Raw genomic sequence first — 27,311 nt, 5'->3', positions numbered from 1 at the left:
ATTTGACATTATAACCAAATTATAATTTTAGAACAATCTGTCAAGAAAAGAAAAGGTTTGTCATCTTTTATGTGAGCTAGACCAAAGTGTTCATGACAGTCATGAAAAATGTCAAAAATGCATCACATTTGACAATTTAAGCTTTGCTTACTTATTAAAAAAAAAAAAATTAAAGCTCTTTTTTTTTTTTTTTTTTTGAGTTTAAGACCTGTTTTCCTGAGTCCTCAGTAAAAGCTCTAACATTTATTAGGTTGCTTTTTAATTTTTCACTCTTATCACAGTTTCCATCTCATTAATTCTCCCCTGTAATGAAAGACTCCTTGAAAAGTGTGCTAGATTTTGAGTGACAGGACTTGTGATGAAATTCCAATTCTGATATTGTGTCTAATTTTCTCCTTTCTTTTGAGTTCTTCTGTTGTGAGGGAAAGGTAGCCAGCCACTTAGGATCATAAACCTAGTATATCTTAGAGATAGTATAATTACAAGAAACTTGGAATTTGCTAATGAAAAGGTTCTCCTTTTAGTAAATATCTTTGTGCTGCTTTTGTCAAATAGAAATATCCTTTCACTTTTTAAAAAAATATTGTTGCTGAGGAAATTAAATAAGATATGTGAAACACTTTATAAATGTTAGTTGCTATTATTACTTGCAATCATATGGTTATGAACATACATATCCTCCATGTAAGAAGAAAAAAAGATTCTTTGGTGCCTTCACAAAGACTTGTCAAACAGTCCATGATAATTCAGTTGCAAGAACTGCTGCAAGGTTTGGGATTTTGTTTTGAGTTCTCTTGTTCCAGTAATTATAGAAGTCTCTCAGGGCAAAAAATTCTTTTCCAAACTATATTTCCCATTCACTTACTCTCAGCTAACTTAATCCTAACAAACTCCATTTTCTTTCTTCCTCTGCCTTTACTTTCCCTTGTACTCTCTTTGATTCTTATTCAGTTGTTTAAAAACAAATTGCTCCACCTCTTCTTTTTATATTCTCTCTCCTTTTGCATTTATGAAAATCTGCCTCTCAGTGTTATCGCTTCCTTAGTCGTGCTTCTCCTTTTCTCATATTCTTTGACATTATGCACACCAGGAAGAAGAGTTGACATACTCCTGTTCTCCTATTAAGAAATTTTGAGGTAAAGGTAAAGGAAGAAGAGAGAACTGTCATTGAATGAACTTAACTTTTTAGTAAAGCTTCTCAACTCAGGGAAATAGGGGAAGATTTGAAAAGGGAAGAGCAGGTTTCGTTTCAGTTAGCTTCAGTGAAAAATGCAATTGGGAAGCAGGGAAGAATAAAAAGACTGCATACAGTGAAGTCCCAATTAACGCTGGATAACTTAAATTTATTATTATTTAGTTAGTATAGTTGTAAGATTTCTTCCATCTGCATTCACAGCTCATGAGCAAAAATGTAGTAATCAGGTGGTGGAAATAATCTATAGCTAAAGTTTGGTCAGATTAATGGCAATAGGACAAGCAGCAAGTGGTTCAAGAACAGAAGAGAGTGTAGAATTGAAGTGGCTATTAGATTGAGATTGAAATAAGGAGAAAGAGAGAGACAAAGAGACATGGAGTCAGAGCCATGATAATGACCTGAGAAAATATTGAGAGGAGAAAAGGCATGAGAGTCTTGCGGAGAGCAAAGATTAGATATGGGAAGAAAAGAATCATAGGAAGAAGTAAAAATAATAAGGGATTATAGTCAAATAAGGAAATTTAAGAGTTCCTAATCAGGAAGTAGAACATTTATGAGTAATGGTAAGATCTAATATGTGGCTATTCCTATGTGTGGCTAAGGTGGAAGAAGGATTAAGTAATATAATTTAAGATAGCTGAGGAATTGGGAAATTAGTAAGTTTGCAATATTTCTTTAGGTGTTAAATTTCCTTAACATAGGGTAGGAGCTTGTTAAAAGAGAAGAATGTGTTGAACTCCCTGGGAAAAAAAGAGGAAGAGTGACCCAAGAGTCAATAAATTGGTTTTGCTCATTTAGGTCTTGTACTGCCAAGCTTTCTGAAAATTTGTTTTTCTCTTCAACTATTTCTCAATATTTTATAAAACAAACTGCTTATACTCTTCTACTATCCTGAGTAGCAGCTTCTTCAACTTTATATTCTAAATCCATATTGCTCTTGGCTACTTGGCAACAAAATAAAATGTTTGCTGACTTAAGACTGTTTCTAGACTTTTCTGGTCTCATTACCAAGATTGATTTATATCCATTAAGCTTACTTTTCAGGGAATAGTTTTGTTAATGTCAGTTCTTTTATCCATTTCTTATTTTCTGTAATCAGGAGCTTGTTTAAATAGATTGGGTGAAGTTGCTTTAATTATGTGTAATATATTTTCATTTTAATTCTATGGTTTGCTATTTTAATTTTGATTTTTGCTCTAATAAGTCAGTATTCTGATACTACCCAGCTGATTAAAAACTAACTCCCACATTGGTAAGTGGCCATTTCTTGTCTGTTAGTTCAATAAAATTCAGTAATAATTTATTTAATGTCTAATACTTGCAAATATTGTTCATGTAGAACAAACTCCAAAATCTGAAACAATTTTTAAAAATTTTAAATTCATTTATTTGGTAATTTGGCAGAGGAGAATGAGCTGAAAGGCTTTGAAAGATTTACATTGTATAGGTTTTAGATAAAGACAGTTTGAAAGCAAGGCAGATTGAGATGGATATTAGTAAATAAAATTTGGACAAAGCCAGAAGACAAGAAAACTCCACATTCAAGCTGGACCTAGAAGGGAGTACCCTAAGTGACACTGTTGTGGGGGTTAGATCCAGGACTTGGGAAAACCCAAAACTCCTTGTAGATATCTCAGTACTGAGGTCAGAGCAGCATTTAGTGTCCAAAGAGTTTCTAGACATATAAAAATAAATGCAGACAGTATTAACAAGTGATAAATAATAATCCATACAAGGCACTATCTAGTCTGCTTCTGGTCTCTTTTTTAATCCTTAATAGCTAATGTTATCTTTGAGACACAGATATAATCATGCCACTACAGTATAAGAAGCATTGGTGGTTCCCAGTTACTTTTAAGTTAAAACACAATATTCTGAACCTAAACTGTCTATCCACTCACACACAACCCATATTGTTGTGAAGTTGATTTTTGAGCTTAAATACTTTTACATTTATCCCTAACAAATTTCATAAAATTCAGTCTATTGTTCTAACCTCTCACAATCTTTTTTAATCCAAATTCTATCATCCAGTACTTTAACTTTTTCTTCCAGCTTTTTATCATCTGTAAATTTGATAAGCTTGCCATCCATGCCTTAATGCAAGTCATTAATAAAAAAGATTATCAAAAAGCCAACCACACATCTTTGAGACACTGTGCTGGAAAACTTTCAAACTAATGTCAGGCCATTAATAAGTGTTTATTTTTTTTGATTGATTATTAAGAACAGAATATCCCCCTTGAGAATCCTGGGATCTTCAAGGGTCACAGAATTAAAAGCAAACTTGAGGCCTGGTATAATCTTATTTTGTTTTATTGGTATTTCGAGGAAGGAAAAGGGAAAGGAAAAAGAATCAAATGAGATAGCAGAGAAATTTAATTTCTTTGGTCTACTTAAAAAAAAAAAAAACTGTTCCTTTAATCTGTCTATTCAGCCAGTTTTGGATTCATTTAAAATATTCTCATCTAGTCTTCATCTCCTTATCTTTCCCATGAGAATTACTTAAAAGGCAAGTGATAGATTTTATCAAATGTTTTGCTATAATCTTGTTAAATTATATCTCCCAGTAGATTTCTTTACAGTCTAATAATCCTGTCAAAAAAGGAAATACAATTAATCTGGAATATTCTTGGTTCCTGGCACTTCCTTTTCTTGATTTTTCACTAATAAATAGTGGAGATATTTTAAAATATATATATATTCCATAATTCCACTTTCAAAAATATATTCCATAATTTTGCCAGAAATTTAATGTAAGACTTAAATTTTTGTAGTTCACAAACAATATTCTTTCACAAAACAAAACAAAACAAACAAAAAAAAAAAACCAGATTATTTTTCCTTCTTTAATCTCGTAGGTATATCTCCCATGCTCTTTAAATAGATCTTTCAATACCTAAGTGTATTACTCAGAATGCTCTTTCTCCTCATCTTAAATTTACTTTGTAGATATAGAAAACATTCTCTGAATGGAATCAATCAATAAAAATTCCTGGAGTTGAGAAATTGAGGGTCTTGTTCAAGGAACAGCAAAGTGACCATTCAGTTTGGATCACTGGCAGGGTGATAAGATGTAAGAAGACTAGAAAGTGAAGAAGATAGGCTATGAAGAGCTTTGAATGCCAAACAGACAAGATTACAGGGAGCCATTGGAATTTATTGAATGTGTGTATGGGATGGGTGGATGGGGTGACATGGTCAGACCTGTGTTTTAGAAGCTGATTGACTGCAGGATAGAGACTTGTGGCAGGCAGATTAACCAGAAGAATAAAGAAGATTTTAGAGAAAAAGATAATGAGTTCAGTTTTGGATATGCTGAGTTTAAGATGTTGAATAGGCAAATTCTTTGGCATATTTAATAGGGAGTTGGAGATGAAAGATTGGCGTTCAGCAAAGAGGCTGAGTAAATAGACTTGAGAACCATCAGGATAGAGAAGATATAACTGAATCTTTGGGAGCTGATGACATCACCAAACATTCCATTTCTGGGCATTTCACTGGCTATGCATAGAATATTCTCTTCATCTCTATCCCTGGCTTCCTTCAAATTCCAGCTAAATTCTTACCTTCTACAAGAAGTCTTTCCCAATCTCTTAATTCCAGTGCCTTCTGTCATTAATTAGTTCCATTCACCCAGCTTATTTTACTTGTTTGCATGTTATTTCCCCATTAGCCTTTGAACTCCTTGAGAGCAAGAACTCTTTTACCTTTTTTGTGTCCCCAGTGCTTAGCAAAGTACCAAGCACTTAATAGGCACTTGATAAATGTTTATTTATTTATTGAATGAATGACATCTTTTACTGACCACAATGCAATCAAAATCAAAATCACTAAAGCTCCTTTGAAAAGAATTTATGGATCAAAGAAAGAAAAGCATTATCAATAGATAATTACATTAAAGAAATTACAACAATGAGACAACTTACCAAAACTTTTGGAGATGTTACCAAAACAGTTCTTAAGGAAATTTTTCTGAAAAAAATTTCATGAAAAGAAAAAGTGATGATTTGGCTTTGTCAGCAAAAAATTAAAGAATAAAGAAAAAAACAGATTGATAAATAAAAGTAGGAAGCATGTTAGCTAACTTGATAGGGGGAAATCATCAAATTGTCAGGAGCTAAAATGGTAGAGTTTACAAGAAATGAAGTAGAAATAAAAGAAAATATTGGAAACTTTTGCTTAAAAATATTTTTAAAAACTGATAAATGACGTGAATGAGTAATTTTAAATATAAAATGCCCAAATGAACAGCACGGAAAATAGACAAACCATAATGGAATGCCTTAAAATAAACAAATAAATAAATAAATAAATAAGTAAGTAAGTAAGTAAGTAAATAAATAAATAAATAAGTAAATAAATAAATAAATAAATAAATAAACAAACAAACAAATAAATGAATGAATGAATGAATGAATAAATGAATAAATAAATAAATAAATAACCCAGCACCAAAAGGATTTAATGGATGAATTCTATCAACCATTCAAAGAACAAGAAAGAATAATACCAAGAGACTCTTCAAAACTCCTCCTATGAGACAACCATGATCCTAAGAGCTAAACCAGGAACAAAGGAAGTAGAGAAAGAAAACTATAGATCAGTATTTAATATCAGTAAAAAAAAAAAAATTAATCCAGTGTTAGCAAAGAAACTGTAGCAATATATTCACTATAACCAGAAATATAAGGTTGATTCACTATAGGACCACAGTAATAAAAAATTAAAACCATATGATTATATCAAGAGATGCAGAAAAGGCTTTTGACAAAAACTAATTGCAAGGATTAAAATTTGCAAGATTACACAATCCTTTTAAAAAATATGGTAAGTTATATTTGTCTAAAATTAAGAGCTAGCATTACTGAAATGTATAGTTGCTAGAAGGCTATCTAATAAAATCAGAGATAAAGCAAGGATTTTTGTTGTCATCTTTTTATTTCTTATAGATAAATAAATGCTAACTAGCAATAAAGGAAGACAAAAAATTGAGGTCAAAGAGAAAATAAAATTATCAACTTTTGTAGATAATGTGATCATTTAGCGAATCCTAGAAATTTGATTAAAAATAAACAAAGCAATAAATAATCGATTAAATGTCAGACTATAAAGTTAAAACACAAAAATATATCAGCCTTTCTATATATTACAACAAAACTTTAGCAATTGAATAGAAAGCAATCACATTTAAAATAACTACCAATTGTGTAAAATATCTGCCTTCTTTGTGTCCCCTATACTTAGTACTATGCCTGGACATAAAAAGTTCTTAATAAATGCTGGTTGATTGAATTGACCAACTAAATCAAACAAAAAATTCTGTACCTTCTCTTCTCTCTTGAGTTTACCAAATGCCTGTTAGGCATCTCAAGCTGAATGTCCTGAAGGCATTTCAAATTCAATATAACCAAAATAGAGCTTACTAGCTTTCATCTCTCCCCATATGCTCCCTTCTTTCTATTCAAGGAAGCTTTTACCCTGTTGTGGTCCCTTATCACTTAATGCTTTCGGTCTTCACAGCCTTCTGTTTATTTTTTTTGTTTGTTTGTTTCAAGTCTCTCCCTACCCCAATATATCCTTCTCTCAGTTGCCAAAGCAATCTTCCTAGAATACTATTCTGACTATATCATTATTCTTCCCAATAAATACTGTTTATTTCAAGATCAAATATAAAATCTTCTTCTTGGTTTTTAAAGTACTTCACAATCTAGCCTCTTCCTCCCTTTTCTATAATCTTCCATATACTCTCCTATCCAGTGACAGTGGCTTTACTATATGTTCTCACATGGAACATTGAATATCCTGACTGAATTTCACTAGCTGTTCCCCATGCCTGGAACACTCTTGTTCTTCAGAATCTCTGCCTTAGTTCAAATCCTTCCCTCTGAAAAAATTTTCCCAAGGCCTCCTTACTGCTAGTATCTTCCCTCTAAGATTATCTCCCATGTTTACATATAAAATATCTCCTGTGTACTTAATTGTCTGCATGTTGTTTGACTCATTAGAAATGGAGCTCCATTGCCCTTTTTTATATCCCCAGCAATTAGTATATTTCTTGGTTCATATTAAATATTTAATAAACATTTGTTGATTACTTCTAAATACAGCTATCAGATTCTGTTACATAAATAAGCACAGACTAAATCATTGAAAAGATATATTAATTATTAATAGTTGAACAGAGTCAACATAATAAAAATTATAACTAAGCCTAAATAAAATGCAATGTCAGATTGCCAAAATGTTTCTTTATATAACTAAAAAAATAGCAAAATTATTTTGAAAGAGTAAAATGTCATTTAACTCAAGGGAATTTTTAAAAATAGGAAGTAAAGAGGCCTTTGTTGTCTTTGAGTCATTTTTCTGTCACTCTTTGTGATGGGATTTTCTTGGCAAAAATACTAGAGTGGTCTGTCCTTTCCTTCAGTTTACAAATTAAGAAACTGAGGCAAACAGTAACTTGCCTAGAGTCATGAAACTACTGGTGATCTAAGACCAGATTTGAATTTAGGAGGAAGAGTCTGATTCCAGGATTAGCATTCTATCCACTGCAGCACCCAGCTGCCTCTGGAAAGAGGAATGGTCTAACAGTTCTCAAATTATTTGATAAAGTAATAGTTATCAAAAATATTTTCGTCGTTAGTTTTAAAAAATAGAAAAGTTGATCAATATAATTGATTCAAATTGTAAGGTTGAAAAGTAATCAAATACAATAGTTTAATATTAAATTAAACCCAAGGACCAAAACTAACAATAATAGCATTTATATTTTCAAACACCTGTACATGCTAAAGTAATAAGATTCATTCAACAAAAGTGCTGGGGAAACTAGAAAGCAACTACGAAAGTTAGATATAGAACTATAGCTCATGCTATTTATATAAGAAGAGCCAAATGGTTACCTGACAGATATAAAAAGTTATATCATAATCAAAACAGAGAAACAAGAAAAACTTTATGATCAAAGTTTAGAGAAGATCACTAGAAAAATGGAAATTGAAAAAATGGATTTTTTTTTTATAGATAAAAATTGAAAATCTTTTACACAAATAAAAGTCAATACAGTTGAGATTAGAAAGGAAACAGTACCTTGGGGGAGGAGGGGAATCTTTATAGAAGACTTCACTGATATAGGGGAATTGATGCAAGGCTATAAAAAAAATAAAAGTTATTCCCCAATAGATAAAATGGTCAAAGAATATGACTAAGTAATTTTCCAGGGAAGAATTCCAAGCTGTCAGCAACCACATTAAAAAAAAAAAAAAAAAAAAAGTTCTAAATCACTAAATTTAAAAAACATAAATTAAAACAACTTCAAAGTTTTATGTTCTACCCATCAGATTGGTCAAAATGTCAGAAAAGAAAAAATGACAGTTGTTGAATGAGCTGTGGAAATAAAGGGATAGTAATATACTGTTGGTATGCCTGTAAAGTAGACATTCTAGAAAGTAATTTGGAACCAAACTCACCATACATGCATAAAAAGAAAGAATAAAAGGACTATAAGGATAAAAATATTTATAGAGGCACATTTGTTATGGCAAAAAAAAATATTGGAAACAAACTGAGCACCAATTAACTGGGGGAATGGCTGAACAAATAATGATATACAAATGAAATGAAATAGTATGTTGTAAGAGATGACAGAAGGGACAGATTGAGGAAAATCTGGGAAAACTTCAATGAACTGGTGTAGAGTGAAATAAGCAAAACAATGTGAATGATTTGTGCAGTGACTACAATAAACACAGTAAAGGAAAACTGACATGAAGGATTTTAGAAGTTTCATCAAAACAATGCCTATTTATGACAGTAGAAGACTAATGGTCATTTCCTGCTTCCCACTTCTTGTTAGAATTATGATGAATTACAGAATAAGATCTACATTTTCAGACATGACCAATATGTGAGGTTTTTTAATATTTTTTTTTTGTCACAAGAAAGGGCTTTTTTTTTTCTTTTTTTTCTTTTTCTTATTTCTTTTGGGAGCAGAGGGAGAAATGAGGAGATAGTTATATCAATACCAAACAAAAAGAAGACAAAAAGAAAAAAACAGTGAATCATTTTAAAAATAAACACAAGAGAATGAAAAGAAATTTAAAAGGACCATAAACCAGCACTGTAGTGTGGTAACCTATGTTAAATTTTGAATTTATTTAAAGGGACAAGTCACATATAGAGATCCATGATTCATTCAAAAATATTCATTTTTTGTGTTTGTCTCATTCATTATAATAAGGAATAGAAAGAAAAAAGAAAAGTTAGTTTCTGGTTGCAAACTAGAAACTAATTCTCAGTCACTGGTAAGACTAACCAATATTCTTGTCACTGAATTTGGTAGGATGTAGCTCCCTTTTAATTTATCATCAGTTAAAGAAACTCATTTCCTGTTTCCTCTGGTAGCATAAAGAGTCTTCTGTTGCCTTCACTGAAAACATGAAATCTACTCTTTTATCCCATAACAAACTTTATTTCCAGCTAAGGAGCAAGCAAGGAAGCCTTTTAGAATTTTTGTCTTTTTGCTCCTCTGTGTTAACATATAATCTGTATATGTATCTGCATTTATGAAGTAAATTTGAAGAGAATTTGGATTTGAAAAGAAACAAACAGTAAACACTATGTAGTTCTGCTACTTGTCCATGAAATCACAGAACCGCCAATTGAAATATGATTACTTAGATTAAAAAAAAAAAAAAAAGTGCTGTGTGGAATAGGAGCATAAAGATCTTCTTTGATTTAATTTCTTGTTTTTATTGATATATTCCTATTTCAATTTGCTTTTCTATTTATGAATCAATTTTTCTGTTATTTTTGAAGAAAATTTTGACATCTTCTTTAACTGATCAGTTAAATTCAGTTATAATAGGTGTCTGTTAGGAATTCATTTCCATATTTCCAAGTTATAAAACTTTTATGAGGAGAAATTTAGTTAATGTCTGTATAGCTATTTCTTCAGGGGTGTTGGAACTAAGTTAAAAACTCTGCTCTGATATAGATTCTTTGTGTCTTCTAGTCACTTAACTTGCCTTAATTTCCTCATGTATAAAATAGAGGATAGTAGTATTTGCACTATTTACTTCTCTAGGTTGATAGTTTTCTGTATTCTGTATTTATGTATTCTGAATAATGATGACATCTAACATTTATATAGCACTTATTCTATGACAGACACTTTGCTAGGCATTTTACAAAGTGTATCATTTGTAAATGAAGCCTGTGGCTGCTACTTAAGAAGCAATTAAGTAATGACATTGAGCAAAAAATATTGACTTGTTTTCAGCCATTTTTTCTTCTCTCTCTCTATCCCTGAGCCCAAATCTTCATTATATCCTTAACAAACTTGACAGTTTTATAGAGCAGGCCCATTGGCTCTCCAATCTGGGGCAATTTATAAACTCTACCTAAATAGCTTCCCTTGACTTCTTATACCCCAAATCCAGCCATGTAGTTAGAGAAAATAAGAATTAAGTCCTCTGCCAGTTTCACAAGTTATCAGATATTATTTTGGAGTTAGTATCCATAGGTCATTCCCCATAAGTCCTAGAAACTATTTGTTATGCATCTGACAACTGCATTATTTTTCCCAGGTGTACATACAATAGTAAAATGTATTCTTATTTTCAATCATTTTAACATTTTTAAAGAAAAAATGTTAAAAAAATAATTATGTGATTTTCCTTTACATATTCAAGTTGACAAAAGCTTCTCCAATGCACACATTTGACTTAATATTAGTTCATATTTGTATATAACTTTAATGTTGATGAATTGCATGCTACAAACTAATGTTATTTTCCAACCTTCTAAATTGATAGAATTATTTTACCTTGGCAGCTACCAGTTCTGCCCACTTGGAGGACCTTGCTTACCTGGATGAACAAAGACATACTCCCTTGAGAACTTCTCTCCGAATGCCAAGGCAGAGTATGGGTGGTGCTCGTACACAGCAGGACTTGAGAGGTAAGAAAGACCAGAAGAACCCAAAGTAAAAGGAGAATCAGATGATTTGTATCATATTCTTATGCTTAATACAGTATGCTGGTAGATAAGATGATCTACTTAATCTGGAATCTGTTCCTATAATGTCTATCCTAGAAAACAAAGATAATTGTAAAAATTATTGCACTAAATGTCATTGCATAAAACAGAATAATTTCCAATTGGCAGGAGAATTGAGTTCTCCAAATACTATAAAAGATGATGAGGGAACTGTCTGGTATAGAGGAAAAATTACTAATTATGCTAATTATAATGTCAGAGGACATGGAATCAGTCTAACCCTGCCACTTATTTGAGACTCAGGATCTTGATCTATAAAATAAAGGGTTTAGATCCATTCCAATTCCAATTCTGTAATCTTGTGATCTTATATAATAAGTAGGAAAAATAATCTTCCTAAGATGCTGAATTTCACCAGTAATTGTTGACAAAATTAAAGCTTTATTACACTGTAACTATACCTAGTTTTAATTCAATTAATCCACAAATATTTATTAAGTGTTTATCTCACCTACAACTCTAGACACAGAGTTAATAAGCTTTGGGGATACAAAGAAAATCAGCCCTGAGGTGCATTACATTTGAATGGGAAAGGTAACATGTATATAAAAAGATATATACAGAACATAATAAATGGAAGATCATTGTAAAAGGGAAGGCATTAGTAACTGAGAAGACAGGGAAAGGCCTGCTGCAGAAGGCAATGCTTGTACTAAGACTTAAAGGATTCCAAAAGACAGAATTGGGAAAAGGTAGCATTCCAGGAATGAAGGCCTATTCCAAAGACATGGAGGCGTAGGTGGAATATCTTTTTTTTTTTTTTTTTTTTTTGACTAGGTGAAAGAAGCCATCCTTTGCCACAAGTGCTAGCTAGCCTTAATAATTGAATGGATATGGCCTTAGTCAAACTGAGACCTGTTAAAGACCTTAGCATAAAATTGCCAAGGTCTCCCACTGCATCCAGGGCCATATTCAGTCACACTGATCTATATCTGGCCACTGGACCCAGGTGGCTCTAGAGGAAAATGCAGGTGATCTTGCACAGCCCTCCCTTACTTAAATCCAGTTCACTTGCATGTCATGTCATCACCTCCTTGAGGTTATGGTCCTTTTCCAGAATGAAGGACAAATACATAAATAAAGAAAATATGTCTATTTAGGCTTGGACAGTTTACTTTCCTGAGACTCAATTTTGTCATTTGCAAAATGAAGTTGGGCCAAAAAACTCTTAGATTCCTTCCAACTCTTCATCTAAGATCCTGTGAAAAAAGAAGTAATTGTTGAGGTCCGATAAGAGTTCTCAATGAAGTGATGAGGTCCAATAAGAAGTCTTAAAGGTGGTGAGACATCTGGAGTGAATTTTCAGGTTCAGGCCATCTCCAAGTCAAGGGGCCAAAAGGTAGGGCCTTTTATGGGAAAGAACTGGAAGAAAGGCATATTAACTAATGCTAATTCTGTCCTACTATCCTAATTTGGTGGTCATAGTTATCTTGTTTTGATAGCATCAGGAGTTGATACCTATAGTTCAGTCTCCAGATTGTATAAGATAATAGTGGGCGTTGGTACAGGTTAATTCTGTCTGTAAAAGATAATTACTTAGAGTCAGCTTGCTCCTCACTTGGGCCTACTCAGATCCTGGGTTGTTGATAGGGATGTGAAAAAGCTGAAATCCATTTACCCCATCATTCCCCCCCCCTCATACAAATGAGGCCCAAAATCTTTTGGGGTATAGGGCAATAGTCATGTATTCTGAAGCTGCTTCCTGCTGGAGTTGTCCCTACTTCGCAGGATACCACTCAAAGAGGTGATGAACTCAAGGGTCCAGAAGACAGTTAAAGCAGTATCCAGTGGGTGCTGAGTCTCAGGATCACAAACAGGACAGATACTGTTGACTAACACTTAAAGGTGAATCAGCTGGAGCTTAGGAGAAACAAATATATCGAGAAGTGGGTAGTGTTATAAATACTGAGAGAAAACATGAGTAACAGTATTTTTGTAGGTACTAGATTCAATGGTAGCATGAATGAATTTGCTTACAATAGGCTGACTTTGCTCTATAACAAAGGGCTTGGAAGTGTGCTTAAGTCCTTAATTCTAGAACAGTATATATCAAGTAAGCTGTTTTTAAGAAAACATGTCTGTACCACAATACACATAGTACAAATAGATATTTCCACATTAGTAATAAATTTGAATAAAATTAACTTTTCATTGCTGTAACACAATATATTCCATAAGTTACATTCTCTAAGAAAACTGAGTGCATTAAAATTCTCTTCTCCAAACCACACTTGAAGATGTTTCCATTTCAATTTCCATTATCAATTGAACAGCAACTAGATCTCACAGACAGTTGTATTACTACCTAATTAATCTTCCATAGTTTTGAAACATTTAAGGACCTTTTTTCACACAGACATATACATCTAGTAACAGGCAAGATGCCTAACCTAAATAATCTTTTACCTAATTGTTAAGGATATAATGACTATATATTTCTAGATTGAAAACAGTAAAATCTTACATACTTGCAATGTGCCCATATCTTCTATTGACCAATTGCTTTGATTATAGAAATGTGACATAAGAGGAAAAAACAAGGATAAAAGATAAAACTGGTCTTTCAGACTTAAGCCTAAAGCACATATATGACAGAATAAAGTATCCTTAGTTCTGATTCATTTCAGGTAAGAGTCACAGTTGACAACCAAACATGCAGTAAAAATTCTGCCTCATAGCCAGACTCAAAAATAATCAGATGGGAAACACAGGAACACAATTGGGAAACTGAGCAAGAAGGAGTTTACCTTAATCTTAAGCCAAAGGTGGTTGTTGTCTCAGTTTTTTCCCAGATAGAGACCTCCACCTATAACTCATACACATAAGCAATTTCACTTAACATCTTCTTTTTGTTTTTCATTTCTTCATCACTTCGAGTTTAAACTCATCCTGTTTTAAAGACCAATCATTAGACATGGTCTAGTAGACATCTGTAGATTCTCTATAAAGTCATATCTTGTTTGAAAACTATATAACTCAAACAAGCTCTTTTCCCAGAGTTGATGACTTTGCCCATACCAATGGTTTCAGAAAAATCTGATAAGCTTATAAATTAAAGGGAGTCAATAGGGACTCCAGAGAAGGCCTTCCCAACCCATCTATCTTTAGGATAGTTGTGGGCTTTGCTCTTTGACTCCTTCTCCCATTCTGTGAAGGAGTAGAAGACCCCAAGGCCATCTGCTCAGAAAAAAGCCTCCTTAAATTGAACTCTGAAGAATTCTAAGAAGCAAACATAAGGAAGGAAGGAAGTATCTTCCAGGCCAGGGGTGAAAGATAATGCAAAGTCATGAAAAAAGGAAATAGAATATGGTATGTAAGTTACAATAATATATAGGTAAATTTGGCTGGATTGTAAAATATGGAAAAAGCAGGACTTTGTAATAAGGGTTAGAAATAAGGAATCACTAGTGTTGTTTCAGGAGTGAATGATAAGACTTGTGCTTTAAAAATATCATTTTGATGGCTGTATAGAAGATAGATTAGAGAGGAGAGATAGATAATGATCTCTATTTTTATTGGATTTGAAATGAGACACCTATAAAAAATCCAATTCAAAACTTTTCAGGAACTTAAGTTTCCTTATCTGTAAAATGAGGCATTCTGATTAGATAATCTCTAAGCATTTTTCTACCTTCAAATATTATAATTTCATGATGTAGTTTTCATCATCTGGCTCTCAGTATATATGACCTATTGCCTTTCATTATCATCTTGATAAAAGTTTTGGGATAAAGTGAACTCAATAAATTATGTATGTCTATATTACTATATTTAAAACCCATGAGGAGAGAATCAGAAATGAATATCATCTAGCTAGACATCATCAAAGTGTTACTTCAGTGAAAGGTAGACTAACTATATATTCATACCCTAAATGAAATTGGTAAAGAAGTCAAATATGCAAGGGAGCAGAGAACCAAGATAGTGAATAAGGCAGGGCCTCACTTTTGGTCTCCCGAATTCCCCTACAAACAATTTTATGATTATGCCTCAAAATGAATTCTGAAACAGCAGAACCAACAAAGGGATGAGGTGAAACAGTTTTCCAGCTCAAGACAAATTAGAAGATTAGCAGAAAAAATCTGTATCACTGGGTATGAGTGGAGTGCAGTCCTGCACAAACCAGGCCCCAGCAAGCCAGCAGCAGGCATTGAATTGGCAGCCATAGCTTCCAGAGTTTTCAGATCACAGACAATAAAGGAGTTAGAAAAGTGATCAGAAGGAGATTACAGGAACTGAACTAGATGCCACTCTTATTCTCCTAACACCTAGTTCAGTGCCATTGTTGGCATTGGGTGCAGGAGTCTATTGCATTGTCCATATGTGATTCAAGGTTGCAGTCCCAAGTTAAGAAGGAGCACTAGTACAGTAGAACATGCAGGGTCCCTGGTCAAAACTCCAGAATGGAAAAAAGTGCTTGTGGCCACTTATAGACAGGAGAACAGTGACCTCACTTCTCCTTAGATCATACCACCTTGTTGGAAAACCTACAAGCACCAAAAGTAGCTCTGAAAACAAGCACAAAAAACCTGATGCTTGGGACATGCTTCTTCCACTCTGAGTGCAAAACTCAAGCTTAACATAAAGTTAAGCAAATAGTTTGAACAAACAAACAAAAAAGAACCTGGCCATAAAAAGATATGTGATGATAGGGAAGATCAAAATGCAAAGTCAGAAGAAAACAATAAAGTTAAAACAACTACATCAAAAGCCTCAAAGAAAAATGTGAATTATATCAGTCTCAAAATACTCAGAAAAGATTTAAAAACTCAAATAAAAAACATGGCAAAAGAAATGAGAGTTATACAAAAAAATAATGGGGGGGAAAGAATCAAAGAAGAATAAAGAATCAATGAAGAAAATAAAACAGAATAGGTCAAATGGTAAAAGAAGCACAGAAATCCACTAAAGGGAAGAACTTCTTGGAAGTATAATTGGTTAAGTTGTACAAAAGACATAAAAACTCACTGAAAAAAATAATCCCTTAAAAATTAGAATTGGGCAAATGGAAGCTAATGACTTCATGAAACATCAAGAAACAATTAAAAACAAAATCAAAAAATTAAAATAATAGAAGAAATTGTGAAATATCTCATTGGAAAAAGCAAATGACCTTGACAATAGATGGAGGGTAGATAATTTAAGAATTATTGGTCAAATTAAAAGCCATGATCAAAAAAAGAATCTAGACATCATCTTTGGAAATTATCAAGGAAAACTTTTCTGATATTCTAGAACCAGAGGATAAAATAGAAATGGAAAGAATCCACTGATCACCTCCTTAAAGAATTCCTAAAATTAAAACTCTCAGAGATATTATAGTCAAATTCCAGAACTCCCAGGTCAAGGATAAAATACTACAAGCAACCAGAAAGAAACATTTAAAATATTGTGGAGCCAAAGTCTGGATAACTGACTTAGGACTTAGCAGCTTCTGTGTTAAAGAATCAGAGAGGGCTTGGAATATGATATTGCAAAGAGTAAAGGAACTTGGATTACAGCCAAAAGTATACTCATTCTACAGAACAATTTGGAACTATGCCCCTCAAAATGGTATAAACCATGCATATACTTTCATCCACAATATACTACTATATCTATATATGCCAAAAAGAGACAAAAAAAAAAAAAAAAAAAAGGAAAAGGAGCTATATATACATAAATATTTATAGCAGCTCATTTTATGGTAGCAAAGAATTGGAAATTGAAAGGATGCCAACATGATAGCCCTTTAAATACTTGAAGATAGCTGTCTTGTTCTCCTGAGTCTTTTCTTCACACTAAACCTCTACATTTCTTTTAACTGTTCTTCATATACTATGGACTCAAATTCCTTCAGCATCCTGGTCTCATTCCAGCTCATCAATGTCCTTTCTAAACTATAGTTCTCAGAACTGGACAAACTATGCCATATGTGACTTGGAAGCTCTGTCTCCTTTACTTAGCACAAGACTGCATTTGACTTTTTGTCTACCGTTTAACTTTGTTGATGCCCATTGCTTTTGCAGTGCACTAAAATTCACAGACCTTTAAACAAGCTAATACCTAAATATGCTGTCTAATGATTTTGAAATAATTTATAAGCCTAAAAGCAAAACTTTACTATGATCTCCCATTAAGTCTCATCTTAGTTTCATCCCAATGGTCTATCTTGTTGAGATCTTTTTAGATCCTGATGCTATTGCTTGATTTTTGTATCACCTGAATATTTGATAAGGAAACAACTGTATGCTTTTATGCAAATAATTGATTTGTATTAAATAACACAGAGTTAAACACAGATCCTTGTGACAATCTACTAAATATATTTCCCCAAATTATATAAAACCTCTTGAGTCTATCCATTCAATCAGTTCCAAATCCATTTACAACATATTTTTCTTTTCTTTCCACAAAAATAGCATGAAAAACTTCACCAAATGTTCTATTACAATCTAGGTAAACGCTAGAATTCTGCTGATCTTACACTTTAATAACTTTATTGGAAAAGGAAAGAAAGCTAGTCTGGCTTGTTTTTCTTGCTAATGTTAGGCTGTACTTTTCATGATCATGGTTTCATTTTTGAGATCCACAACCATATCTTATAATAAGATATTATAGTATTTTGCCAAAGATTGAAATCAAACTTGCTATCTTATGGTACACTTTTTTGAAAGTCAGAACAACTTTTATTCTTAGTCTTGTGGCACTTCACAATCTTTCAGATATTACTGATAGCAGCTTAGCAATAATAATTATTTTACCATGTCTTTAAGAACTCAAGGATTCAGGTTATTAGGGCCCAATGACTTGGACTAATCATAGTAAGCTAGACTATGTCGTCATTCTTATCTTTAATTGTTTTTAGCTGTTTTTGTCCTTTATAGTCCAAAGATCATTCTTGGCAGAAAATGATAGAAATAAAATAGTATTGAGTAGTCCTTTCTTTTCTGTTTTCAGTTATCATCTCACTCACACTAAGTGACAGTACTGTTTGTGACACTTCTGTTTCAAGTGCTGTACAACAAATATTTGTTCAGTCATTTTTCAGTCATGTCAGACTGTGATCTCATTTGAAATTTTCATGGCAAAGATACTAGAGTAGTTTACTGTTTTCTTCTTTAGCTTACAGAGGAGGAAATTAAGGGCCAATATGATTAATTGATTCATATAGAATCACAAAGCTAGTATGTGTCTGAGGCTAGATTTCAACTCAGGAAGTGAGTCTTCCTGACTCTAACCCCAGCACTCTAATTCACTGTACCACTTAGTTGCTCCTTGTCAGATAGCATACCTGTTACATATATAGCACACAGAATAAACCATATTGCATTTCCAAAATGATTTAAGACTTCCCTCCTACAAATATCTAAGCTTTTAGGAACCTCTTCACCTGAATACTACATCCTAAACTTTGATTCCATCCACCTGGTTCAGAGAGGCTCCACTTGTTCATATTAATACTTATTGATAGAATTTACTGATTAATGGAAGATGATATTGCAAACTTCCTTCCAAATGTCTTTTTTCTTTTTTTTTCCCCTGAGGCTAGGGTTAAGTGACTTGCCCAGGGTCACACAGCTAGGAAGTATTAAGTGTCTGAGACCAGATTTTGAACTCAGGTTCTCCTGAATTCAGGGCTGGTGCTCTATCCACTGCACCACCTAGCTGCCCCCAAAGGTCTTTTTACTTTAGGAGTTACCCATCAAATGGTTTAGATGAGGAGAACACTGTTAAGTATTGATGCATGAGAGAACAATTTTTTTTTTTTTTTGCAGTTAGCATTACAGAATTGATATCTTATGTGCAGAACCAAATTTTGTTCTTGTTGTTGCAAAGGAAGGATTGTATTTGCAAGGTAAAAATAATCTGGGAAGAGAAACAAAACAAAACAAAAAACAACAGAATTGATATCTTTTAATTCAAAGCTCTATATTTAAAGAAAATAACCTTCTCTCAAGAAGTAATATAGTATCATCTTAATTACTGTTCACAAGTGAATAATATTGTAATAGAATTCAAAATGCATTAAAAGGCAGCAAAAACATTTGGCAAACAAAATTTCTATGTATTTTTCTGCTGGTCTGCTTGCCAAGCCTTCATCATTTGTGATTTTATCCTAAATATTTAGCATTATTGTAGAAACAGAATCAAATTCTTTTCCTGGCATGCTTTTTTAAAAGTGTCACATGGTATCCATTCATTTAAACAGCCATACAAAATGTAGTTTTATATTTTTCTCTACTTGTGAAAGAGGTAATACATAGTTCTTTTTAACTTTTAAGTAATAAAATGATGTCTTTTTTATTACAGGAAGTTAGGCTTATTTTTTCTGAGTTAAGCATTTACAATGTTTTACTTGAAACAGTAAACTTTGTTACCCTAATGTAAGCTTTAATTTATAATGGGCTTTGAATCAAATCCTAGCCTCTCAGTTTTCAGAATATGGTGAGGAGCTGATACTGAATGATATATGCTCTCTAGAATCCTATTATGCCCCGGGTGCTTAGTTTCATAGCATGTAGTATTTCTGCCTATAATGGTAGAGCATGACTATATTTCTGGAGATTTATTTGTTATCTTCTCAAATGAAAATTAATCTACCAATAAATATTTATTAAAATACCAGATCACATAGAAGAGGTATAACAGAAATTAAAGATAAAGTTTTTACCTTCAAGAAGCCTGCAATCTAATCACTCAACATAAAGTGGAAAGAAATGAAACAGAAACAGTAGAAGTAATTTGCTCATTGATTTGGAAGGTAATAGTGAAAATATAGTTTGCCAGGATGCAAACTTCACTTAATAATTATCCCTAACCATGATTATTAGTATCAAAACACTAGAATAATGCATTGTCCTCTGAAATAGAAGGCTGTGGAGTTCAGATATTATTTGGACTCTTCCATAGAAAAGCATTAGTAGTACATAAGTCTTGAAGTTTTTCTTTGTCATGACTACCCAAACCAGCTGTATTTCTGATAGCTGTTCTAGTGAATTAAATAGTTCTAGTTAATGGTGATGAGATTTAGATGACACCAGTATATATCAGTATCCTGTTATAGGAGGTAGCTTGCAATTTGCTATTTGAATGAATAGTATTGGTGATGGCTTGTACTGATAAAAGGGAAAGGGCAGATAAGTAACATAGTAAGTAGAACCTAAAGTCAAGAGGACCTGATTCAAATCCCAGCTCAGATGCTTAGGACAAGTCACTTTAACCCTGTTTTTTCTAGTTTCCTTATCTGTAAATTATGCTAGACAAGGAAATGGCAAACAACATTATCTTTGCCAAGAAGATCCCAAATGTGGTCACAAAGAGTCAGACTTGGCTGAAGTAATTCAAAAACAACAAAATCTAACAGTAGCTAGTAACTCTTATCTCATTATAATATTTTCTTCCATCACTAGAGCTTATTAGTATTTATGTCAAAATTTGGTTGCCCAGAGAACTTCATCAGTATGATACATCAATTTCATGATGTAATGCTTGCTTGAGTTCTGGATAACAGACAATACTCTTTACCAATCACCAATGGAGTGAAACAAGGTTGAGTGTTTGCTCTTGTATGATGTTTTCAGCCATGTTGTCAAACCCCTTCAATGAGGACAAATATGGAATCAAAGTCAGCTACCACACAAATGGCAAATTCTTCAATTTGAAAAGGCTACAAGCCAAAACTAAAGTGGAGGAGGTATTGGTATATTATTTTTTTGTTTACAGATGTTTGTGTGTTCAATGCAGCATCTGAAGCTGAAATGTGACAAAGTATGGATCAGTTCTCTGCTGCTTGTGCTAATTTTGGCCTAACAATTAAAGCCAAGAAAACATAAGTCCTCCATCAGCCAGCAACGTACCATCCATAGGTGGAACCATCAGTTACAGCAAATACTGTGGATAAATTCTCTTACCTTGGCAGTATACTTTCCAAAGATGTCCACATTGATAATGAGATTGACATGCACATTGCCAGAATTAGCTCAGTATTTTCAGGCTCTGAAGGGAGAGGAGAGAAATTAGGCTGACTTCCAGACTGAAGATCTACAGAGCTGTTATATGCCTGTGAAATCTGGACAGTATACCAGCACCATACCAGGAAACTGAATCACTTTCATTTGAATTGTCTTAGGAAGATTCTAAAGATCACCTGTCAAGATAAGATATCAGATTATGAGGTCCTTTCTTGAACTAAACTACTAAGCATTCCAGCGCCACTGCAGAGAACACAATTCCATTGGGCTAGACACATTGTTCAACTGCCAAATATATGCTTGCCCCCCAAAAATATTTTATGGATAACTCACAAAGGGTGAGTGCTCACAAGGTGGTCAGAAAAAGCAATTTCAAGGACACTCTCAAGGTCTCTCTTATGAGCTTTAGAATCAATAATGTGATGTGGCAACATTGGCACAAGACTGCCCAGCATGGTGTGCCTTCATCAGAAAAGGTGCTATGCTTTATGAGCAAGGCAGAATTGAATTAGCCCAGAAGAAACACAAGATACTCAAAGTTAGAAAATCTACCCCAAATGTTCATATGGGCAATTTGTGTCTGACCTGTGGCAGAGCATTCCCAGCTCATTTTGGTCTGATCAACCAGTTAGACACACTGTAATTTAACTATAATATAGTGAACATTTTAGTTGTCTTCCAGAACAAAGGACAACAACCAACCACCAACTTCCACAAAAATATTTTTTAAAAAACAGTTTTTAATTCAAGAATTTCAAATTAAATTTAATACTTATTTTGTGCTATATTTTTCTAAATGTAAATATGTTTATGCAGTAATGAGGTGATTAACTGATATAGGAGGCAAATGTAAAATATGCCACTCTCACCAATCTATTTAAATGACATATCTGAGTTTCTCTAAAAGTGACTAGCAAATACTAGGTTTGTATCCCAAAGAGATCTTAAAGAAGGTAAAGGGACCTGTATGTGCAAGAATGTTTGTGGCAGCCCTCTTTGTGGTGGCCAGAAACTGGAAACTACGTGGATGCCCATCAATTGTAGATTGACTGAATAAATTGTGGTATATGAATATTATGGAATATTATTGTTCTGTAAGAAATGAGCAACAGGATGATTTCAGAAAGGCCTGGAGAGACTTACATGAACTGATGCTGAGTGAAATGAGCAGGACCAGAATTTGTTGTATACTTCAACAACAATACTTTATGAAGATCAATTCTGATGGATGTGGTCATTTTCAACAATGAGATGAACCAAATCAGTTCCAATAGAGCAGTAATGAACTGAACCAGCTACACCCAGCGAAAGAACTCTGGGAGATGACTATGAACCACTACATAGAATTCCCAATCCCTCTAATTTTGTCCGCCTGCATTTTGGATTTCCTTCACAGGCTAAATGTACGCTATTTCAAAATCCGATTCTTTTTGTTCAGCAAAACAACTGTTTGGTCATGTATGCATATATTGTATTTAATTTATACTCTAACATATTTAACATGTATTGGTCGACCTGCCATCTGGGGGGGGGGGGTGGAGGAGGAAAATTGGAACAAAAGGTTTGGCAGTTGTCAATGTTGTAAAATTACCCATGCATATATCTGGTAAATAAAAACTATTTAAATTTTTTTTTTAAAAGTGACTAGCAATGTCTTTACTATCTGCACAGGCACTTAAAATACAATATGGAGACTTGGTATAGAATAGCCTTTATTTCACATACCACAGGAAATAAATGACACAAAAGACACAAGATCCTATAAACAATTTTTTGAGTTTTTTTATTCATTTGTTTAAGTCATATCTAACTCTTTGTGACCCTATTTTGGGTATTCTCATCAAAGATACTACAATGGTTTGCCATTTCCTTCTCCAGTTCAATTTACAGATGAGGAAACTGGGGCAAACAGGTTAAATGATTTGCCCAAGTTCCCATAGTTAGGAAGTGCCTCAGGCAAAAATTGAACTTCTTTACTCTAAGACAGTGCTCTACCCACTTCTCTACCTATGGAACAATTCCCCTCTGAACATTACAGGATTATAAAAGCAATCTTGCAGTCCATAAGACTTTTAAAATTTCTCCCCAGAAGTTAAAGATACTTTGAGGATTTGCAGTATAAATACTTCCTATTCATCTTGGACCCACACTATCCATGTAACTCACATCAATTGTGGGACTAAAAGGATCCAAATTTCATAATCCTCCATGACTAACCTGCCTTTCAGCTTCAAGACTATTCTCTACTGAGAATCTTCTCTTGAAAAGCAGCTGTTGATGAATGTTCTTCTCCAAACTCAAAAGCATACAATATTTTGGTAACTTTTAATTTTTATGAAAAGACCATGAGTAATCTGTAGTCTCTAACTTGCTCTTTTTTTTTTTTTTAATTAAAGCTTTTTATTCACAAAGCATATGCAAGGGTGATTTTTCCAACATTGACCCCTGTATAACCCCCTGCCGCAAATTTTCCCCTTCTTCCCTCCATCCCCTCCCCCACCTGGTAGACAGTGCAATATATACCAAATATTCTGGAATACATGCCAGATCCAATATGTGTATACATATTCACACAGCCATCCAGTTGCGCAAGAAAAATCAGATCAAGAAGGAAGAAAAAGAAAAACTGAGAAAAAAGAAACAAAATGTAAGCAAATAATAACAGAGAGTGAGAAGTCTATGCAGTTTTCTACCCTCTGGATGTAGATGGTTCTCTTCATCACTGCACAAGTGGAACTGGTCTGAATCATCTCCACATCTAACTTGCTTTTAAAAAAGAAAACAGAAAGTCAAAACAAACAAACAAACAATTATCCAGGTACAGACTGCCTGGGCAAGAATAGATCATTATCTTGCGCTTCTCCTGAAAATTATCCTTTTTTTTTGCTTGGAGTGAGAGAAAAGAAAAGAAAGCTTTTTATGATGGGAAGAATGCTGGATTTAGAGCCTCAGAATCTGGTCTCAAATTGTGCTTCTGTCTATATGACTTTGGGCATGTCTCATAATCTTTCTAAGCCTCAATTTTTTTATCTGTAAACTAAAGGGATTGGACTAGCCCTAAATCTATGAAACCTTTCCTGCCCTGCCCATCACCATCCCCTTGCTGCATTCTAGAACTCAAATGAAAAGGAAGCGCAGGAAAAGAAGAAGAAAGGGGGATGGGAAGGGAAGGACATTCATTGTACAGCTCATTTTTATGGACTACTGAGGAGGCAAGACAGGATACAACAGAATCAAGACTCAAAAACATTGCTCACCCGCTGAACAAACCATCTCTTCTGGTTTTCTTAAAGGACAATCTTATCTGATACATTGCATCTCTTGAGCTAGAAACTGAAGCAGTAGCAAATTCACAACAGCTCTTCCAACAAAACCAGTACTTTGAAAATAGGATAATAAGGAGAGTGATACTAAGTATCAGAATACTTTTTGAAAAACAGCCTTATGCCTTTGAAAAAGAGAGTTCATTAAATCATAATAATCCTCTTAACAGCTACTTACTTAGTGTCCCTTTGGGGTCCAGGACTCTTATCTGCTATGTCACCTAGCTGCCTACATTCCAGGAAATTGAACAATTAATTCAATTCAGGGTAGGCAAAGTACTTTAAAATACTTTTTTAAAAGTTCCAAAATCAGGTCAGCTAGATAGCACTGATAGGGAACTAGTCTTGGAGTCAGGAGGACTGAGTTCAAATTTGGCCTCAGACACCTCATACTTACTAGCTGTGTGATCCTGTGTGATTCTAACCCAACTGCCTCACCCCCAAAAAACAACAACAACAACATCCCAGACTCATGAAAAAGATTCATCCACTTTTTCCAGATAACAGGTGACTAAAGTCATGTTTTAAGTTGAGAAGAATGATTAACAAATAAACCTTTTGATAGTTTGATCCAAATTAAGGAGAAAAACAAAGAGCTTTAAAAGTATCTTTTTTAATCATTATTTTCTATTTTTTACATCAAAAGTCCCTTGCTTTGTTAAGATAACCATAGTATTTATGGAGAAATGAAATGAGCCATTTTGAAAAACACTTGTTGTTGACTTTTTTTCATAAGATTAAAGACAAACTCTAGGGCATATATCTATCTGAAAGAATTTAATAGAACACTGGTAAAAATAAACACACACACACACACAGAGAATCTGACATATGGGCCTTCAGCCCCAAGACAGATCAATTTAAGATTTAATGAGTGGTCATTAATAGTTTGTCATCAACCTAGAAGATCTCTGTTGGATTGTCTTAGGGATTTATGCTTGGCTCTGTACTATTTAATATTCTGAATACTTTGGGGAAAGGAATAGCATTCTTATCCAATTTACACACAACACAGGGATAGTTAACACACTGGATGAAGTCAAAATTCAAAAAAATTCTGATTATTGGGATAAATCTATGATGAAATCCAATAGGAATTAAATCAGTCTTTTGGGTGGTTCAAAAAAAATTCACTTCACAAGTACAAGATGGGAAACAGGTGGTTAGATAGTATTCTGTCTGAAAAAGATATGGGAATTTTAGTGGATTGGAGGCTTAATATGAATTGACAGTATCATGTGGCAGCCAAAAAACCTAATGCAGTCTAATCCAAAAAGGGATACCTTCCAGGAATAATAGGGACATGAAAAATCCAGGGTATTATGCCTTGATTAGACCACATTTGTGTATTTTGCTCAGTTCCTACTCTAAATTGAATTGTTCAGTTCCCTGGCAGCTAGGCGACATAGTGGATTGAGTCCTGGACCTGAAGTCAGGAATACCTGAGTTCAAATCAGACCTCAGATGCTTATTGTTGTGTGTCCTTGGGCTAATTACTTAATTTTTTTTTCACCAACTACTGTAATATGGAGATAATAATAACATCTATCAATGAGATAATATTAATAAAGTACCTGGTATATAGTAAGTGCCATCTAAATGCTATTCAAACCTCCTCAATTTCCTCCCATCACTTATTTTGGATTTCATTGGCTTCTTTACCATGTCCCCACCCCAGTTACCTTCTGTCTTTTATAGCTAAACTGAAACTTGAAAAGGTTTGTTTTTCCCTTCCTCTATATTCTATGTATGAACTATGAATATAGCCTCTGAAATCTGTGTACAAAGGTGAGAATTGGGTAATTAATAACTTCCAATTCACAAATAATAGAAAGTGAAGAAACAGAAAACATACTAGGTTTATAAAAGAACTAGGCAATTCCCTCCCAATGAATTAAGCTACATGAACAGCCACATAGGGTGACTTTTTGTTTGGCCAAAGAGAGTACTCTGTTATTATTGTTGTTAATGTCCAACTCTTCATGACCTCATTTGGGATTTTCTTGGCAAAGAAACTAAAGTTATTTCTTTCTCCAGCTCATTTTGCAAATGAGAAAATTATTTAATTTTAATTAAATTAATTTATTAATTAAGTGACTAAGTGATTTATTGTGACTAAATTAATTTATTGATTAAGTGACTTTTCTCAGGTTCACACAGCTAAGAAGTGTCCGAGGCTATATTTGAATTTAGGAAGATGACCCTGCCTAATGCCAGACCTAACCCACCTAGCTCCAAGGGAACATATAGGATGTATATTTCGCTCAAGGGGTTTGCAAGAGTTTTAGAAAGAGGTAGAAGTCCAAATGACTGATAATAAAAGTGTCCTTACTATCACTAGATGATTTTGTTTTTTGTTTTTGTTTTTTTAATCGTTTTTTTCTTTCTTTTTGTGAGACAATTGGAGTTAAGTGATTTGTCCAGGATCACACAGCTAGTAAGATACTAGATGACTTTGAAGAGAAATGTGACATAGATGGGTTCTTTCAATCATGTTGTATCACATTGTAACAATTTGTAAATATGCCAAAGATAAAAATTCCAGTTCAAGATTAATTTTCTGTACTGTTCTCAAAAGTTGAGTAAATCATGCTGGGGCAGCATGGTACAGATGATCAAGACCTAGCTTTGCTGTCAATACATCTTGGGGTTCAAGTCTAATATGCTTCCTGTATGACCCTGCACAAATCACTTAAATTTGTGATGCTTCCAAGAAAAGAAACAGTTGAGACACCTGGATTACAGAGCATATGCAATTCTGCATTGATAAAGTTTAGA

General features: G+C 33.5%; 1 protein-coding gene across 13 annotated transcripts in view; it reads left to right on the top strand.

Moving 5' to 3' along the window:
- TANC2 (tetratricopeptide repeat, ankyrin repeat and coiled-coil containing 2) overlaps positions 1–27,311 on the top strand; it is a 567,085-nt gene that overhangs the window by 422,055 nt on the left and 117,719 nt on the right. For all 13 annotated transcript variants that reach the window (XM_074260887.1, XM_074260888.1, XM_074260884.1 and 10 more), the window contains one exon: positions 11,033–11,158. In XM_074260887.1, the coding sequence (XP_074116988.1) occupies positions 11,033–11,158 (126 nt within the window). The remainder of the gene's footprint in view (positions 1–11,032; positions 11,159–27,311) is intronic.

Source organism: Sminthopsis crassicaudata, chromosome 4 (genome assembly GCF_048593235.1).
Source record: "Sminthopsis crassicaudata isolate SCR6 chromosome 4, ASM4859323v1, whole genome shotgun sequence".
In the NCBI taxonomy this organism is placed as follows: Eukaryota; Metazoa; Chordata; class Mammalia; order Dasyuromorphia; family Dasyuridae; genus Sminthopsis; species Sminthopsis crassicaudata.
The sequence above is the reverse complement of the archived record's forward strand: the minus strand, read 5'-3'. Positions and strand labels throughout refer to the sequence as shown.